Raw genomic sequence first — 19,864 nt, forward strand, 5'->3', positions numbered from 1 at the left:
GTGGCTGGAGGGGGGCAGGGGGAGGGGAGGGTCGCAGGACATGTGGCTGGAGGGGGGGGCAGGGGAGAGGAGGGTCGTTGTTTGATGCGCCGCTCCCTGCCACTTGCTCCGTGTGTTTCCTTACTCCTCCCCCTGCCTGGGAATCAGCTGTGAGTGACGTCAGCCTAGCTCAGCAACTCCGAAGGCGCTACGGACACAGGCAGGCACATTAGAACGTTGGTGGTGAGAATTATTATATAGGATATGCACCCACGTATTAAAGAAAAATATGTGCGTACACTGCAAGTCTGCCTGCACTTCGCCCTCACTCTGCCCAAACTATGCTTCTGTGAAAATCTGCGTGCTGTTTGGTGTGCACTCTTATGTGCCTGTATAGTACTACTACTACTTATCATTTCTAAAGTGCTACTAGACATACGCAGCGCTGTACACTTGAACATGAAGAGACAGTCCCTGCTCGACAGAGCTTACAATCTAATTAGGACAGACAGAACAAGCAAGAGATAAGGGAATATTAAAGTGAGGATGATAAAATGAACAAAGTGAATAAGGGTTAGGAGTTAAAAGCAGCATCAAAAAGGTGGGCTTTTAGCTTAGATTTGAAGACGGCCAGAGATGGAGCTTGACGTACTGGCTCAGGAAGTCTATTCCAGGCATATGGTGCAGCAAGATAAAAGGAACGGAGTCTGGAGATAGCAGTGGCGGAGAAGGGTGCGAGCGGAGTTCCCGGGGAGGAATGTAGGGAGAGATGAGAGTCGAGAGGTACTGAGGAGCTGCAGAGTGAATGCACTTATAGGTCAATAAGAGGAGTTTGAACTGTATGCAGAAACTGATAGGAAGCCAGTGAAGTGACTTGAGGAGAGGGCTAATATAAGCATAACGACACTGGCGGAATATTAGTCGTGCAGCAGAATTTTGAACAGATTGAAGAGGAGAGAGATAGCTAAGTGGGAGACCTGTGAGAAGCAAGTTGCAATAGTCTAAGCGAAAGGTGATAAGAGTGTGGATGAGGGTTCTGGTAGTGTGCTCAGAAAGGAAAGGGCAAATTTTGCTGATTTTATAGAGAAACAAATATGTGCAGAGAAGGAGAGGGAGGAGTCAAAGATGACTCCAAGGTTACGAGCTGATGAGACAGGAAGGATGAGAGTGTTATCCACAGAAATAGAGAATGGGGGAGGAGGAGAGGTTGGTTTAGGGGGAAAGATGAGAAGCTCAGTCTTGGTCATGTTTAGTTTCAGATGGCGCTGAGACATCCAGGCAGCAATGTCAGACAGGCAAGCTGATACTTTGGCCTGGATTCATGCTGATATTTCAGGTGTGGAGAGGTAGATCTGGGAGTCATCAGCGTAAAGATGATACTGAAAACCATGGGATGAGATCAGAGTACTAAGGGAAGAAGTATAGATGGAGAAAAGAAGAGGTCCCAGGACAGATCCCTGAGGTACACCAACTGACAGTGGATAGAAGTAGAGGAGGAGCCACTAGAGTATACACTAAAGGTACGCTGGGAGAGATAAGAAGAAAACCAGGAAAGAACAGAGCCCTGAAATCCAAGTGAGGACAGCGTATCAAGGAGTAGGCTGTGATCAACAGTGTCAAAAGCAGCAGATAGATCGAGAAGGATGAGTATAGAATAGAGACCTTTGGATCTGGCCAGGAACAGATCATTGCAGACTTTAGCAAGCGCCGTTTCAATTGAATGAAGGGGGCGAAAGCCAGATTGAAGTGGATCAAGAATAGCTTGAGATGAAAGTCAAGGCAACGGCGGTGAACGGTCAAGTATCTTGGATAGGAAAGGGAGGAGGGAGATGGGGCGATAGTTGGAAGGACAGGTAGGGTCCAATGAAGGTTTTTTAAGGAGTGGTGTGACTACGGCATGTTTGAAGGCATCAGGAACAGTCGCAGTGGACAGTGAAAGATTGAGGATATGACAGATAAAAGGGATGACAGTAGGAGAGATAGTGTTAAGTAGATGGGTGGTAATAGGATCAGAGGAACAGGTAGTTGGTTTTGAGGAGGAAATAAGATGTGTAGTTTCCTCTTCAGTGATTTTAGAAAAGGAAGAAAATGAGGCAGGGGTTGGAGGGTTGAGAGAATGGGCTAAGGGAAGGAGAGGTGGAGGTGGCCTGGTTGAGAATTCAAGTTTAATCTGTATAGCTGCACAGTTTTAAAAAGCTTTCATTTTTTACATATAAAACAGGCTTTACATGCAGACAAAACCTTTATTAAATCTTATGGCTTTCAATACTGTTGTAGTGGGTGCTGGCAATTGTACAATTATGGTCCTCTGACGTTACTCTCAATAATTGAAGATAAGCTACATGAGAACAAATTCATTATGTCTTTCCCTGTGAAGTTATTGTATTTGAATTATGCTGATAAGTTTAAATAATATGGCTTTAACCCTTTTAGAAGTATGGATGGAAGGGATAGATTTTTTTTTTTTTTTAAACAAGCATTCTCGTATTTTGTACTTACACGTGTATGACAGAGGCATTAGAAGCAGTAAGTGAACAACCATGGTAAAGTTCACAAATGATTTACGTTTGGGTGATTGCAAAGAAGAGAAATTTTATTTTTCTTCAATTTCAGCAGTAGGTTTCTGTTATTGACAGGTGCTTAATGAAAGTTGAGTACTTTGTACACATATGCATCTCCCGGTTTGTTTTGCAGGGTATTGTTATTGGAACAGGAGAAAATTCAGAGTTTGGGGAGGTTTTTAAAATGATGCAGGCTGAGGAGGTGAGTATCTATGAAGGACATGCAGGATGCTGCACAAAATCTTTTTATTGTATAATCTTGTAATATTTTCAGTAATGATTAGGTGTTTTCCAAAGTTTGCCATTCATAATATGACAGATTTGTGTGACAAGTTCATGAGCTTACAACTAGAAGCACCAATTAAAAGGTCATTGGAGAAGGGAAAGGGAAATGGGACTTGATACACCGCCTTTCTGTGGTTTTTGCAACTACATTCAAAGTGGCTTACATAGTATATACAGGTACTTATTTGTACCTGGGGCGGTGGAGGGTTAAGTGACTTGCTCAGAGTCACAAGGAGCTGCAGTGGGAATCAAACCCAGTTTCCTAACCACTCGGTTACTCCTCCACTAGCCATAATGTTCTGTTAAATACATTAAATGTTTTATGAGATTTTAGAGCTCATGTACTCAAGATCTAGAAATAATTAGTAGATATGTTGAAATAGTATTAAGTATCAGGTATATTGTCTGAAAAGGCTGAGTTTGAAGGAGAAGCCTAGAGCCCCTGTGTCGAATAAGGTAAACAGTGCAGTAACCAGAAGGGATTATTGCTTATAAAATGTGTTTTCTGCATTCTTCTTGTTCCCTCGACTGTCTGCTGATGTGTTTTTGTGCCAAATTACTTTACTGTTAATGCTTGGTATTAGCTAATGAGTGATTTTTTTGTGCCACTTGCAGTAACAGTTTGTATTTATGCACCAGTATTATTTTAAAAAAGAATAATATAGGGTAAATAACATATATATGTTCTGCAAAGACTAGAATATTGTTTATTGCAGCCAGTTTAGTATTAAAGTAGCACCATAATGTTTTGGTTGTATTGGGGGATATAAGCAGAACCAAACAAATAAACCCCTTTGTGTTTGGCATACTGCTTCCTTGGTGGGTGTCAACTATTTGAAAGCTTGAAATAAATGCCCTGTTTATGATAATAACTTTGCCAGTTGGTTGGGCTGGTCCTTCTTACATCTCCTTTTTGATAGAGACAAATTGATTTCCACTCTCTTTTGTGAGTTAACCATCAGAGAATCTATACATTTGGGCAATTCATCAATTCTTACCATGTGTAATCAGAGCCTGGATGTTGAAAAAAAGATTTCCTAGATGCTATGAGGTAAGAGACTGAGCCCCACCTCCACAGGCAAATGTACTTTTTAGTTTTACTTATATAGGGGACAGTTCTATAACAGGAAACATGGTAGGAGGCTATTCTACAAAGGAATGTAGGTGCCTACTTTCCTTTATAGAATATTTATTTATTTGGATTTTGCTCACACCTTTTTCATTAGTAGCTCAAAGTGAGTTACATTCAGGTACACTAGGTATTTTCTTTCCCAGGAGGGATCACAATCTTAAATTTGTCCCTGAGACAATGGAGGGTTATGTGACTTGCCCAAGATCACTAGGAGCAGCAGTAGGATTTGAACCGCCACCTCTGGATGTCATTACCAGTGCTCTAACCATGAGGCCACTCCTCCATTCTATTAGTGTAACTGCCAAACTACATTGCTATAACTTATAGTATCTGTTCATCTCTCGAACTTAGGCGCACTCATGCCAGCTCTATGGCAGGTATAAGTGCTTGCACCTAACTTATAGCCATGTGTTTTGGCACTTACACTGTAAGACTAGGGTGTGAGACTAGATTTGCATATCATTGTTGTTATAAAGTGTTTCATGACACAATAGCAGGCTTGAAAAAGTCTGTCCCTCAGGTCTCTCTTGAGAGCTAGAATCCAGCTTACCTGCTCACATCCCAAGACCCTTTTCTATTATTTTGGGTTGACATCCATGAGTTTAAAAAACAAAAGAGGAAATGGCAAAAATATTATTCTGCTTGTTGACATTCTAATATCCTCTTGTTGGAAGATTGGAAGGCAACCCATAGTTGAAGGATTCTCACTTGTGTTGTTTGGTTTCTCCTGCTTGTCTTTGGAGAAAGCAAAGTGCTTACCTGTAAAATGCATTCTTAGAGGGCATCAGAGTTCTCAGCCATATGTTCTCATCTCCTTCCTTTTATGAAGATGTTCTTGGTTTCTGTGAAGGGCCGAGAGGGCTCTGCAAGGTGGCACTGGCATGGAAATTTCTGCATATGTCAATAAAATCCTTCCTGTATATGCACTGCCAGATTACCCACCTATATAACTGATTTTCTCCGAGGACAAGCAGGCTGCTTGTTCTCACTGATGGGTGACGTCCACGGCAGCCCCTCCAATCGGAAACTTCACTAGCAAAGGCCTTTGCTAGTCCTCGCGCGCCCATGCGCACCGCGCATGCGCGGCCGTCTTCCCGCCCGAACCGGCTCGTGTTCGTCAGTCTTCTTTTGTCCGCGCTCGGTACGGTCGTGTTTTCGCCGTGTCGCGCCCCGGAAAGTCGACCTCGCGCGTCGTTCTTCGTGTTAAAAAAAAAAAAAACCTCTGTGTGGAAGGAGACTCTTCGGTCTTTTTTCCTTCCGATATTTCCAGTTTTTCGCCCCGGTAAGTTTTCTTTCGTCGTCGGGGTAGGCCGCTTTTAGGCCTCGGGTCGAAGTTTCTTCCCCTTGTTTTTGTGGTGCCTTTTCCGCCATTTCGACTTTTGATCTCGCCGGCGTGATTTTTCCGCCCATGACATCGAAGTCTCCCAGCGGCTTCAAGAAGTGCACCCAGTGCGCCCGGGTCATTTCGCTCACTGATAGGCACGCTTCGTGTCTTCAGTGCTTGGGGGCTGGGCACCGCCCGCAGGCCTGTAGTCTGTGTTCCCTTTTACAAAAGCGGACTCAGGTAGCGAGATTGGCCCAGTGGAACGTTTTGTTCTCGGGCTCTTCGTCGGCATCGGCACCGGGAGGATCCAGTGCATCGACATCGTCAACGCCCGGACCTTCATCTTCGCCCCTGACTGCATCGAGTGTATCGAGGCATCGACCCTCTGCATCGGGGCGACATCGGAGGGCTGCGTCGGCGTCGGTGACATCGAGATCTCCTCTTTTGCTGATGTCGTCGGACGGTGGTGCTTCGTCTGGAGCGCAGGTGAGGGCTGTCCATTCCCCTGCTGGTGGCGGTGAGCCTTCGGGTGGGTCTCCTCCTGCCCTGAGGGCTCCCGCGGTACAGCCCCCCCGAGAGCGACCTCCTTCGGCCTCGGCCCCGAGGAAGCGACGGCTGGATTCGACGTCCTCCTCGTCGGTGCCGGGAAGCTCCGGTGACATGCTTCGCTCCAAGAAATCGAAGAAGCATCGTCACCGGTCTCCTTCCCATGTCGGCACCGAGAGCTCTGGGTCGCCGAGGGAGTCGGCACCCAGTAGGCATCGGCACCGAGAGGACCGCTCACCCTCTGTTCAGGAGGTGTCGATGCGCTCCACTCTGGACAGCCCGGAACAGCCTCCACGCCCGGAACAGGTTTTGACATCGACTCCTGCATCGACATCGATGTCTTTCTCCACAGCCGCTCTGCATGAGAGCCTCCGGGCCGTTCTCCCAGAGATCCTGGGGGAGCTGTTGCGCCCTACCCCTCCGGTACCGGGGGTGCTTGCGCCACCGGTACCGTCGAGCGAGGCGCCGGCTGGCCCCATGCCCGAGGTGAGGCCTTCCGCATCGGTACCGTGTGCGGTACCGACTGCGGTCGCCTCCCAGGAAGGCTCCCCGACTACGTCGGCGGAGGGAGCTTTGCCGATGCGGGCGAGAGAGTCTACCTCTCGACGCTCCCATCGTGGACGTGGCTCCACGGAGTCGAGTCGGGCACGGTTGCAGACACAGGTCCGTGAACTTGTGTCTGACACCGAGGGTGAGGCCTCGTGGGAAGAGGAAGAAGACATCAGATATTTCTCTGACGAGGAGTCTGAGGGTCTTCCTTCCGATCCCACTCCCTCTCCTTAAAGACAGCTTTCTCCTCCCGAGAGTCTGTCTTTCGCTTCCTTTGTCCGGGAGATGTCTACGGCCATCCCCTTCCCGGTGGTTGTGGAGGACGAGCCCAGGGCTGAAATGTTTGAGCTCCTGGACTATCCTTCTCCACCTAAGGAAGCGTCCACAGTACCCATGCATCATGTCCTAAAAAAGACATTGCTGGCGAACTGGACCAGGCCTCTAACTAACCCCCACATTCCCAAGAAGATCGAGTCCCAGTACCGGATCCATGGGGACCCAGAGCTGATGCGCACTCAGTTGCCTCACGACTCTGGAGTTGTGGATTTGGCCCTAAAGAAGGCTAAGAGTTCTAGGGAGCATGCTTCGGCGCCCCCAGGCAAAGACTCTAGAACCTTAGACTCCTTTGGGAGGAAGGCCTACCATTCTTCAATGCTCGTGGCCAAAATTCAGTCGTACCAGCTCTACACGAGCATCCACATGCGGAACAATGTGCGGCAGTTGGCGGGCTTGGTGGACAAGCTCCCCCCTGAGCAAGCCAAGCCTTTTCAGGAGGTGGTCAGGCAGCTGAAGGCGTGCAGAAAATTCCTGGCCAGAGGGGTGTATGACACCTTTGATGTTGCGTCCAGGGCCGCTGCCCAAGGTGTGGTGATGCGCAGGCTCTCATGGCTGCGTGCCTCCGACCTGGAGAATAGAATCCAGCAGCGGATTGCGGACTCGCCTTGCCGTGCGGATAATATTTTTGGAGAGAAGGTCGAGCAGGTGGTAGAGCAGCTCCACCAGCAGGACACCGCATTCGACAAGTTCTCCCGCCGGCAGCCTTCAGCATCTACCTCTACAGGTAGAAGATTTTTCGGGGGAAGGAAGACTGTTCCCTACTCTTCTGGCAAGCGTAGGTACAATCCTCCTTCTCGACAGCCTGTGGCCCAGGCTAAGCCCCAGCGCGCTCGCTCTCGTCAGCAGCGTGCGCCTCAGCAAGGCCCATCGGCTCCCCAGCAAAAGCAAGGGACGAGCTTTTGACTGGCTCCAGCAGAGCATAGCCGACATCCAAGTATCAGTGCCGGGCGACCTACCAGTCGGGGGGAGGTTGAAAGCTTTTCACCAAAGGTGGCCTCTCATAACCTCCGAGCAGTGGGTTCTCCAAATAGTCCGGCAAGGATACACCCTCAATTTGGCCTCCAAACCTCCAAATTGTCCACCGGGAGCTCAATCCTACAGCTTCCAGCACAAGCAGGTACTTGCAGAGGAACTCTCCGCCCTTCTCAGCGCCAATGCGGTCGAGCCCGTGCCATCCGGGCAAGAAGGGCTGGGATTCTATTCCAGGTACTTCCTTGTGGAAAAGAAAACAGGGGGGATGAGTCCCATCCTAGACCTAAGGGCCCTGAACAAATATCTGGTCAAAGAAAAGTTCAGGATGCTTTCCCTGGGCACCCTTCTACCCATGATTCAGCAAAACGATTGGCTATGCTCTCTGGACTTGAAGGACGCCTACACGCACATCCCGATACTGCCAGCTCACAGACAGTATCTGCGATTTCAGCTGGGCACACGTCACTTCCAGTACTGTGTGCTACACTTTGGGCTCGCCTCTGCGCCCAGAGTGTTCACGAAGTGCTTGGCTGTAGTAGCAGCGGCACTTCGCAGACTGGGGGTACACGTGTTCCCATATCTCGACGATTGGCTGGTGAAGAACACATCCGAGGCAGGAGCCCTGCAGTCCATGCAGATGGCTATTCGCCTCCTGGAGCTACTGGGGTTTGTGATAAATTATCCAAAGTCCCATCTTCTCCCAGTGCAGAAACTCGAATTCATAGGAGCTCTGCTGGATTCTCGGACGGCTCGCGCCGATCTTCCAGAGACGAGAGCCAACAACTTGTTGTCCCTCGTCTCGCGGGTGCGAGCGTCCCAGCAGATCACAACTCGGCAGATGTTGAGATTGCTGGGCCACATGGCCTCCACAGTTCATGTGACTCCCATGGCCCGCCTTCACATGAGATCTGCTCAATGGACCCTAGCTTCCCAGTGGTTTCAGGCTGCTGGGGATCTAGAAGACGTGATCCACCTGTCCACGAGTTTTCTCGAATCCCTGTATTGGTGGACGATTTGGTCCAATTTGACTCTGGGACGTCCTTTCCAAATTCCTCAGCCACAAAAGGTGCTGACCACGGATGCGTCTCTCCTGGGGTGGGGAGCTCATGTCGATGGGCTTCACACCCAAGGAAGCTGGTCCCTCCAGGAACGCGATCTGCAGATCAATCTTCTGGAGTTACGAGCGATCTGGAACGCTCTGAAGGCTTTCAGAGATCGGCTGTCCCACCAAATTATCCAAATTCACACAGACAACCAGGTTGCCATGTATTACGTCAACAAGCAGGGGGGCACCGGATCTCGCCCCCTGTGTCAGGAAGCCGTCAGCATGTGGCTCTGGGCTCGCCGTCACGGCATGGTGCTCCAAGCCACATATCTGGCAGGCGTAAACAACAGTCTGGCCGACAGGTTGAGCAGGATTATGCAACCTCACGAGTGGTCGCTCAATTCCCGAGTGGTGCGCCAGATCTTCCAAGCGTGGGGCACCCCCTTGGTAGATCTCTTCGCATCTCAAGCCAACCACAAGGTCCCTCAGTTTTGTTCCAGGCTTCAGGCCCACGGCAGACTGGCATCGGATGCCTTCCTCCTGGACTGGGGGGAGGGTCTGCTGTATGCTTATCCTCCCATACCTCTGGTGGGGAAGACTTTGTTGAAACTCAAGCAAGACCGAGGCACCATGATTCTGATTGCTCCTTTTTGGCCGCATCAGATCTGGTTCCCTCTTCTTCTGGAGTTGTCCTCCGAAGAACCGTGGAGATTGGAGTGTTTTCCGACCCTCATCACACAGGACGAAGGGGTGCTTCTGCATCCCAACCTCCGGTCCCTGGCTCTCATGGCCTGGATGTTGAGAGCGTAGACTTTGCCTCTTTGGGTCTGTCAGAGGGTGTCTCCCGCATCTTGCTTGCTTCCAGGAAAGATTCCACTAAAAGGAGTTACTTCTTTCTGTGGAGGAGGTTTGCCGTCTGGTGTGACAGCAAGGCCCTAGATCCTCGCTCTTGTCCTACACAGACCCTGCTTGAATACCTTCTGCACTTGTCTGAGTCTGGTCTCAAGACCAACTCTGTAAGGGTTCACCTTAGTGCAATGAGTGCATACCATTACCGTGTGGAAGGTAAGCCGATCTCAGGACAGCCTTTAGTTGTTCGCTTCATGAGAGGTTTGCTTTTGTCAAAGCCCCCTGTCAAGCCTCCTACAGTGCCATGGGATCTCAATGTCGTTCTCACCCAGCTGATGAAACCTCCTTTTGAGCCACTGAATTCCTGCCATCTGAAGTACTTGACCTGGAAGGTCATTTTCTTGGTGGCAGTTACTTCAGCTCGTAGAGTCAGTGAGTTTCAGGCCCTGGTAGCCCAGGCCCCTTACACCAAATTTCATCATAACAGAGTAGTCCTCCGCATTCACCCTAAGTTCTTGCCAAAGGTTGTGTCGGAGTTCCATCTGAACCAGTCAATTGTCTTGCCAACATTCTTTCCCCGTCCTCATTCCTGCCCTGCTGAACTTCAGCTGCACACATTGGACTGCAAGAGAGCATTGGCCTTCTATCTGGAGCGGACACAGCCCAACAGACAGTCCGCCCAATTGTTTGTTTCTTTTGATCCCAACAGAAGGGGAGTGGCTGTGGGGAAACGCACCATATCCAATTGGCTAGCAGATTGCATTTCCTTCACTTACGCCCAGGCTGGGCTGGCTCTTGAGGGTCATGTCACGGCTCATAATGTTAGAGCCATGGCTGCGTCGGTAGCCCACTTGAAGTCAGCCACTATTGAACAGATTTGCAAAGCTGCGACGTGGTCATCTGTCCACACATTCACATCTCATTACTGCCTGCAGCAGGATACCCGACGCGACAGTCGGTTCGGGCAGTCAGTGCTTCGCAACCTGTTCGGGCTTTAGAATCCAACTCCACCCCCCGAGGGCCCTGTTTGTTCTGTTCCAGGCTGCACTCTCAGTTAGTTGGTAAATTTTTAGGTCAATCTCAGTAATGTCCTCGCCGTTGCGAGGCCCAACTGACCATGGTTGTTGTTTTGAGTGAGCCTGGGGGCTAGGGATACCCCATCAGTGAGAACAAGCAGCCTGCTTGTCCTCGGAGAAAGCGAATGCTACATACCTGTAGAAGGTATTCTCCGAGGACAGCAGGCTGATTGTTCTCACAAACCCGCCCGCCTCCCCTTTGGAGTTGTGTCTTCCCTTGCTTTGTCTTGCTACATATGGGACTGATGAACACGAGCCGGTTCGGGCGGGAAGACGGCCGCGCATGGGCGCGCGAGGACTAGCAAAGGCCTTTGCTAGTGAAGTTTCCGATTGGAGGGGCTGCCGTGGACGTCACCCATCAGTGAGAACAATCAGCCTGCTGTCCTCGGAGAATACCTTCTACAGGTATGTAGCATTCGCTATCTTGCTGACCTCGGACAGCATATGTTACAGATAAAAGAGCGGGCCAGAGTACCACGAGGATCTTCTTTATCTGCCATGTTATTTCTTTTTTTATTTTTGTATGTATTACTTTTTAAAATAATTAACATCAAGATTATTTTTAAACAGAAATCAAGTTGTTATTCCTCAAATAATCATCAATAAGAGATAATAATAAGAAAGACATTAATATATGCCAGCTTATAACGCAAGCTGTTAATTAAGATAGAATGCAAGAGAACAAACAATATACAGTGGTGGAAATAAGTATTTGATCCCTTGCTGATTTTGTAAGTTTGCCCACTGACAAAGACATGAGCAGCCCATAATTGAAGGGTAGGTTATTGGTAACAGTGAGAGATAGCACATCACAAATTAAATCCGGAAAATCACATTGTGGAAAGTATATGAATTTATTTGCATTCTGCAGAGGGAAATAAGTATTTAATCCCTCTGGCAAACAAGACCTAATACTTGGTGGCAAAACCCTTGTTGGCAAGCACAGCGGTCAGACGTCTTCTGTAGTTGATGATGAGGTTTGCACACATGTCAGGAGGAATTTTGGTCCACTCCTCTTTGCAGATCATCTCTAAATCATTAAGAGTTCTGGGCTGTCGCTTGGCAACTCGCAGCTTCAGCTCCCTCCATAAGTTTTCAATGGGATTAAGGTCTGGTGACTGGCTAGGCCACTCCATGACCCTAATGTGCTTCTTCCTGAGCCACTCCTTTGTTGCCTTGGCTGTATGTTTTGGGTCATTGTCGTGCTGGAAGACCCAGCCACGACCCATTTTTAAGGCCCTGGCGGAGGGAAGGAGGTTGTCACTCAGAATTGTACGGTACATGGCCCCATCCATTCTCCCATTGATGCGGTGAAGTAGTCCTGTGCCCTTAGCAGAGAAACACCCCCAAAACATAACATTTCCACCTCCATGCTTGACAGTGGGGACGGTGTTCTTTGGGTCATAGGCAGCATTTCTCTTCCTCCAAACACGGCGAGTTGAGTTCATGCCAAAGAGCTCAATTTTTGTCTCATCTGACCACAGCACCTTCTCCCAATCACTCTCGGCATCATCCAGGTGTTCACTGGCAAACTTCAGACGGGCCGTCACATGTGCCTTCCGGAGCAGGGGGACCTTGCGGGCACTGCAGGATTGCAATCCGTTATGTCGTAATGTGTTACCAATGGTTTTCGTGGTGACAGTGGTCCCAGCTGCCTTGAGATCATTGACAAGTTCCCCCCTTGTAGTTGTAGGCTGATTTCTAACCTTCCTCATGATCAAGGATACCCCACGAGGTGAGATTTTGCGTGGAGCCCCAGATCTTTGTCGATTGACAGTCATTTTGTACTTCTTCCATTTTCTTACTATGGCACCAACAGTTGTCTCCTTCTCGCCCAGCGTCTTACTGATGGTTTTGTAGCCCATTCCAGCCTTGTGCAGGTGTATGATCTTGTCCCTGACATCCTTAGACAGCTCCTTGCTCTTGGCCATTTTGTAGAGGTTAGAGTCTGACTGATTCACTGAGTCTGTGGACAGGTGTCTTTCATACAGGTGACCATTGCCGACAGCTGTCTGTCATGCAGGTAACGAGTTGATTTGGAGCATCTACCTGGTCTGTAGGGGCCAGATCTCTTACTGGTTGGTGGGGGATCAAATACTTATTTCCCTCTGCAGAATGCAAATAAATTCATATACTTTCCACAATGTGATTTTCCGGATTTAATTTGTGATGTGCTATCTCTCACTGTTACCAATAACCTACCCTTCAATTATGGGCTGCTCATGTCTTTGTCAGTGGGCAAACTTACAAAATCAGCAAGGGATCAAATACTTATTTCCACCACTGTAGGAGGGGGAATCCCCCCCCCCAACAAATTCAATATTCCTGCGAGTAGCAAAATACCTGATTATTTACTTCGTTATTCAAAAGCAGACTCATCTAAGGAGGATCAAGATCAAAATAAATATGTAACATTCTGATATTTTATAAAAGATTTAGAAGGAAATTTCAGAACAAATAATGCCTCAGACCCAAAACTCTGAGATGCATTGTTAAAAATTGTTTTTATTGTTTGAGTGACTTCAACAATATCAATCCCAATCCTGGCCCTCCTCACCAACTATTATCCCAAGTCTATAGATCTCACCGCGACCTCTCTAACCTCATCTCTATTCCTCTACTCCCCTCCTCTTCTCTGCCCTTCTCTTGCGCCCTATGGAATGCCCGCTCTATCTGTAACAAGCTCCCCTATATCCAGGACCTCTTTATCTCGCGTCACCTCCATCTGCTCGCCATAACAGAAACCTGGCTCTGCCCTGATGACTCTGCTTCAGTCGCAGCCCTCTGCCATGGCGGTTATCTTTTTTTCACATACTCCTCGCCCTGCTGGTCGCGGGGGTGGTGTTGGACTACTTCTCTCTCCCTCCTCCAGATTTCAACCCCTTCTTCCACCTCAATCTCACTGTTTTTCCTCCTTTGAAGTCCACTCCATCCGCCTTTTCTCTCCTCTGCCTCTTCGAATAGCGGTCATTTATTGTCCCCCTGATAAGTCCCTTTCATCCTTTCTCAGTGACTTTGATGCCTGGCTTGCCTTCTTCCATGATCCTTCCTCCCCCTCTCTCATCCTTGGTGACTTTAATATTCCTGCTAATGATCCTTCCAACTCTTATATTTCCAAGGTACTCGCCTTAACATCCTCCTTTAATCTCCAACTATGCTCCACCTCCCCCACTCATCAAAATGGTCACTGTCTTGATCTCATCTTCTCCTCCAACTGTTCACCCTCTAGTTTCCTTGCCTCTGATCTTCCCCTCTCTGATCACTATCTTATAACTTTCACACTTAAATCTCCTCCCTCCCAGTCCCGTCCTATCTTATCTAATTTATCTAGGAATCTTCACGATATTGACCCTTCATCTCTGTCCTCCCATGTTTCAGACCTCCTCTCTACTGTGGCACCATCCACGTCTGTCAACGAGGCTGTTTCTTCTTACAACAATACTCTATCCGCTGCCTTAGACACTCTTGCACCTTTGATAACCCGCCCTATAAGGCGTATAAAACCCCAACCTTGGCTGACTTCTAATATCCGTTACCTACGTTACTGTACCCGCTCCGCCGAACGCCTCTGGCGGAAATCTCGGGCCCTTGCTGATTTCTTACACTTTAAGTTCATGCTGACCTCCTTCCTATCTGCTCTTTTACGCGCCAAACAGGATTATTATATCCAACTGACCAACTCTCTTGGCTCTAACCCTCGACTTCTCTTCACCACATTGAACTCTCTCCTGAAGGTGCCCCCTCCCCCAACTTCCCCTTCATTATCTCCTCAGACCCTTGCTGAATTCTTTCACGACAAGGTTCAAAAGATAAACCTTGAATTCTCTACCTCCCCACCTCTCCCTCCACTAGTCCGTTCCCCTCTCTCTCCTTCCCCTCATTCCTTTTCCTCCTTTCCTGATGTTACTATAGAGGAAACTACACTTCTCCTTTCTTCCTCAAAATGTACCACCTGTTCCTCTGATCCCATTCCCACCCACCTTGTTAATGCCATCTCACCTGCTCTTATTCCTTTTATTTGTCACATTCTCAACCTCTCACTTTCCACTGCAATTGTCCCTACTGCCTTTAAACTTGCTGTGGTCACACCTCTCCTTAAGAAGCCTTCATTCGACCCTACTTGTCCCTCTAATTACCGACCCATCTCCCTCCTCCCTTTTCTCTCCAAATTACTTGAGTGTGCTGTTCACCACTGCTGTCTTGATTTTCTCTCCTCATATGCTATTCTTGACCCACTACAATCTGGTTTTCGCCCTCTCCACTCAACCGAAACTGCGCTTACTAAAGTCTCCAATGACCTATTACTGGCTAAATCCAGAGGTCTCTATTCCATCCTCATTCTTCTTGATCTTTCCGCTGCTTTTGACACTGTTGATCACAGCATACTCCTCGATACCCTGTCCTCACTTGGATTCCAGGGCTCTGTCTTTTCCTGGTTCTCTTCCTACCTCTCCCTCCGCACCTTCAGTGTTCACTCTGGTGGATCCTCTTCTACTTCTATTCCTCTGCCTGTCGGTGTACCTCAGGGTTCTGTTCTTGGTCCCCTCCTCTTTTCTATCTACACTTCTTCACTTGGTTCATTAATCTCATCCCATGGCTTTTCCTACCATCTCTATGCTGATGACTCCCAAATCTACCTTTCTACCCCTGATATCTCACCTTGCATCCAAACCAAAGTTTCAGCATGCTTGTCTGACATTGCTGTCTGGATGTCTCAACGCCACCTGAAATTAAACATGACCAAAACCGAGCTTCTCATTTTTCCCCCCAAACCCACCTCCCACTCCCCCCGTTTTCTATTTCTGTTGATGGCTCTCTCATTCTCCCTGTCTCCTCAGCTCGAAACCTTGGGGTTATCTTTGACTGTTCTCTCTCCTTCTCTGCTCATATCCAGCAGACCACCAAGACATGTCGTTTCTTTCTTTACAACATCTGTAAAATCCGCCCCTTTCTTTCTGAGCACTCTACCAAAACCCTCATCCACACCCTTGTCACCTCTCGTTTAGACTACTGCAATCTGCTTCTTGCTGGCCTCCCACTTAGTCACCTCTCTCCTCTCCAATCAGTTCAAAACTCTGCTGCCCGTCTCGTCTTCCGCCAGGGTCGCTTTACTCATACTACCCCTCTCCTCAAGTCACTTCACTGGCTGCCCTATCCGTTTTCGCATCCTGTTCAAACTTCTTCTACTAACCTATAATGTACTCACTCTGCTGCTCCCCAGTATCTCTCCACACTCGTCCTTCCCTACACCCCTTCCCGTGCACTCCGCTCCATGGATAAATCCTTCTTATCTGTTCCCTTCTCCACTACTGCCAACTCCAGACTTTGCGCCTTCTTTCTCGCTGCACCCTACGCCTGGAATAAACTTCCTGAGCCCCTACGTCTTGCCCCATCCTTGGCCACCTTTAAATCTAGACTGAAAGCCTCTCTATTTAACATTGCTTTTGACTCGTAATCACTCGCCTCCACCTACCCTCCTCTTCTCCTTCCTGTACACATTAATTGATTTGATTTGCTTACTTATTTTTTTTTGTCTATTAGATTGTAAGCTCTTTGAGCAGGGACTGTCTTTCTTCTATGTTTGTGCAGCGCTGTGTACGCCTTGCAGCGCTATAGAAATGCTAAATAGTAGTAGTAGTAGTAAAACACCTAAACGTTTTTTGAAAGAAAAAAGGAATTCCCTATAATGAAAAAAGTCTCAACAGCCCGTCAAGATCAGGATCTAATGCCAAAGTCACCAGAAGTATAGAAGGAATAGCGGATTTATCCTTAAAAGATCTGCCACGTCATTTAATGTAGATTTGATACCCCTGTGTTGGAAATTGTCTTGAATGATATAGGGTTTATGCAGATGATATCTAATTCATTTTATCATTTGATGTACCTTTTGATATTGCAGTAGGACAGTTGACTGTTTTTTTCTATTGTTGCATTGTGGTTGAAGGATAACAGTGTATAAATGTATCTGGAGCTGAAATGCAGGATATCTCAAAGTAATGTTATTGCTCAGCAGGTTCAGAGTTTTTGTTAAGCTTTCCTTCAAGCAATATATTCAAATGGTGGTGAGCTAAATAAAACCTTTGATTACAGCAGAAGATTTTAGAACTGTGGTACAGGCTATGGTTTTGAGTAGTTTGGACTATTGTAACTCTTATCATAGGATTTCATTATCAGCTCTGAAGTCTCTACAGGTAGTCCAAAATGGTGCTTCCTGCTTTCAGTCTGTTAACACTGTTTCTTATGCAATTGCATTGTTTACCAGTGGAATTGAGAGTTATTCTTAAACCCTTGCTCTTAATTCATAAAGATTTGAAAGAGGATTCAGCATTCTGTTTGTCATGTGTTCTTAAGATCTATAAACTGGGGATATTTAAAAAAAAATTATTTTTATACTATCCAACTGGGTAGTGTTTTAAGGTCAGAAGGAGCTTTGTAGCTGTCAATTCTTACTTTACAAAAAAATTCATTTTGAGAACTTGCAGAAATATTGTTAGTAATATGTAATTTATCTTTAAAACCAAGCATGGTACCGGAAGATTGGAGGGTGGCCAATGTAATACCGATTTTTAAAAAAAGGTTCCAGAGGTAATCTTGGAAATTATAGACCAGTGAGCCTGTCATCAATGCCGGGCAAAATGGTAGAGGCCATTATAAAAAACAAAATTACAGAGTATATTCAAAATCATAGATTAATGAGACAAAGCCAACATGGTAAAAGAAATCTTGCCTCAGCAATCTACTACATTTCTTTGAAGGGGTGAACAAACATGTGGATAAAGTTGAGCCGGTCGATATTGTGTATCTGGATTTTCAAAAGGCATTTGACAGAGAACCTCATGAAAGACTCCAAGGAAAACTGGAGAGTCATATGATAGGAGGTAGTGTTCTATTGTGGATTAAAAACTGTTTAAAAGATATAAAACAGAGAGTAGGGTTAAATGGTCGGTAATCTCAATGGAGAAGGGTAGATAGTTCGGTTCCCCAGTGGTCTGTGCTGGGACTGTTGCTTTTTAACATATTTAAATGATCTAGAGATGTAAATAACTAGTGAGGTAATTAAATTTACTGACGACACAGTCAAAGTTGTTAGAGGATTGTGAAAAATTACAAGAGGACCTTACGAGACTGGGTATCCAAATTGCAGATGAGGTTTAATGTGATGAAGTGCAAAGTGATGCATGTGGGAAAGAGGATCTATGTGTTATCGTTGATGATATGTTGAAGCCCTCTGCTCAGTGTGCGGCGACAGCTAGGAAAGCAAATAGAATGTTAGGAATTACTAGGAAAGGAATGGAAAACAAAAATGAGGATGTTATAATGTCTTTTATTGCTCCATGGTACGACTTCACCTCTAATACTGTGTTCAGTTCTGGTCACCGCATCTCAAAAAAGATATAGTAGAATTAGAAAAGGTACAGAGAAGGGTGAAGAAAACGATAAAGGGGATGGGACAACTTCCCTATGAGGAAAGAGTAAAGCTGCTATGGCTCTTCAGCTTGGAGAAAAGGTGGCAGAGGGAAGATATGATAGAGGTATATAAAACACTGAGTGGAGTAGAACGGGTAGACGTGAATCACATTTTATGCTTTCCAAAAATACTAGGACTAGGGGGCACGCAATGAAGCTACACAGTAGTAATTTTAAAACAAATCTGAGAAAATTATTTCTTTTCTCAGCATGTAATTAAACTCTGGAATTCATTGCCAGAGAATTTGGTAAAAGCAGTTAGCTTAGCGGGGTTTAAAACTGGTTTGAATAACTTCCGAAAGGAAAGTCCATAAGCCATTATTAAGATGGACTTGGAGAAATCCACTTCTTTATTTTTAGGATAAACAGCATAAAATGTATTGTACTGTTTTGGGATCTTGCCAGGTACTTGTGACCTGGATTGGCCACTGTTGGGAACAGGATGCTGGGCTTGATGGACCTTCGGTCTGTCCCAGTATGGCAACAATTATGTGTTTATGTTAGCACTCTGTTGTTGTCCTTTTGTAAGAAACTGCCTTCTCTCTCAATTAAGATTGATGTCAGATACTGTTGCATCTGAAAAATAATTGAAGTTATTTGTTTTCAAAAGCATTTGGATTATGAGGAAGATCTGTATTGGAGGGGTTCTGTTTATAGCTAAACTGGACTTAGGTTGCAGTTTTTGCTCGGGATGTCATATGTGATGGTATTTGAGGATGTCTGTAGTGAGTGGGCTGCAACTTTGATGTGTTTTAATAAGTATGTGTGTTTTATATGTTTTTATATTGTGATCCACTTTCATTAAAATAGAATATACATAAATATACATAAACATAAGCAACTTTATTTTGAACCCAGACTGACCTTTATGTGACACAGAATTCTGGGTTCAATGAACTCTGGTCTGCTTAGCACCATGGCTTGCTTTCTTTTCTTTGCTTTCTTTTTAATCCTTTATTATTTTTTTTACTATTCAAGTACAGGAGCAGACTTGTTTTGCTTCTTTGACTCTTCCTTATTAATATGACATCATTAAGACTTGACTTTACTGAAATAGCCTAGCTCAATGGCATTGGCCTCCGGTTCTTGAGGTTTTCAGTATATCGTTAACAGCATTCGTGAGATGGACGTCTCTAAATGGGTTTGCATGTATTCTGCCTCTCTCTCTCGCATATTGATTGGGGATCACCTCAAAACTGAAACTGTTTTTGGCCCTTGTGGGCTGTTAGGGAATAGCAGTGGCCCCATGTTCCACCATTGTAACAGACATTTAGAAAACATAAATACAGGTTTTTTATTTCTATGTAAATGGGTTTGCAGCTTTTAAGCCTTTAACATTCATGCCATATTCACAAAGGTAATTGTAGAATAAGCATCAGTATTACCTCACTGTTGAGTAGACAGAAGCACAGGGAGGTTCTAAGAGCCCTAGTTCGTAGTCTTAAATTGGAACGCAAGCCAAAATTTTTACCTGCCCTATGTAATTTTTGAAAATCGTTTGTAAAGACATAGTTCTCTGAAACCTCTTTCACTGCAGGCAAAGGGACAGTAGGTTTGTTGAACATAATGTCGGCTAGGGCACTGCAGAGTAGTGGCTGAGTGTCTTGTGAGTACCTTTCTTTTGACTTCTTTTTTTTTTTTTTATTAAGGCTCCAAAGACCCCTTTACAGAAGAGCATGGACATCTTGGGGAAACAGCTATCTCTATATTCCTTTGGCATAATTGGTAAGACAATATTCATCT

At 46.3% G+C, this 19,864-nt stretch overlaps 1 protein-coding gene across 7 annotated transcripts in view; it reads left to right on the forward strand.

Moving 5' to 3' along the window:
- Window positions 1-19,864, forward strand: part of ATP2C1 (ATPase secretory pathway Ca2+ transporting 1) — a 291,909-nt gene that overhangs the window by 109,699 nt on the left and 162,346 nt on the right. For all 7 annotated transcript variants that reach the window (XM_030206388.1, XM_030206411.1, XM_030206380.1 and 4 more), the window contains 2 exons: window positions 2,674-2,742; window positions 19,771-19,846. In XM_030206388.1, the coding sequence (XP_030062248.1) occupies window positions 2,674-2,742; window positions 19,771-19,846 (145 nt within the window). The remainder of the gene's footprint in view (window positions 1-2,673; window positions 2,743-19,770; window positions 19,847-19,864) is intronic.

This window comes from Microcaecilia unicolor, chromosome 1, assembly GCF_901765095.1.
Source record: "Microcaecilia unicolor chromosome 1, aMicUni1.1, whole genome shotgun sequence".
NCBI lineage: Eukaryota > Metazoa > Chordata > Amphibia > Gymnophiona > Siphonopidae > Microcaecilia > Microcaecilia unicolor.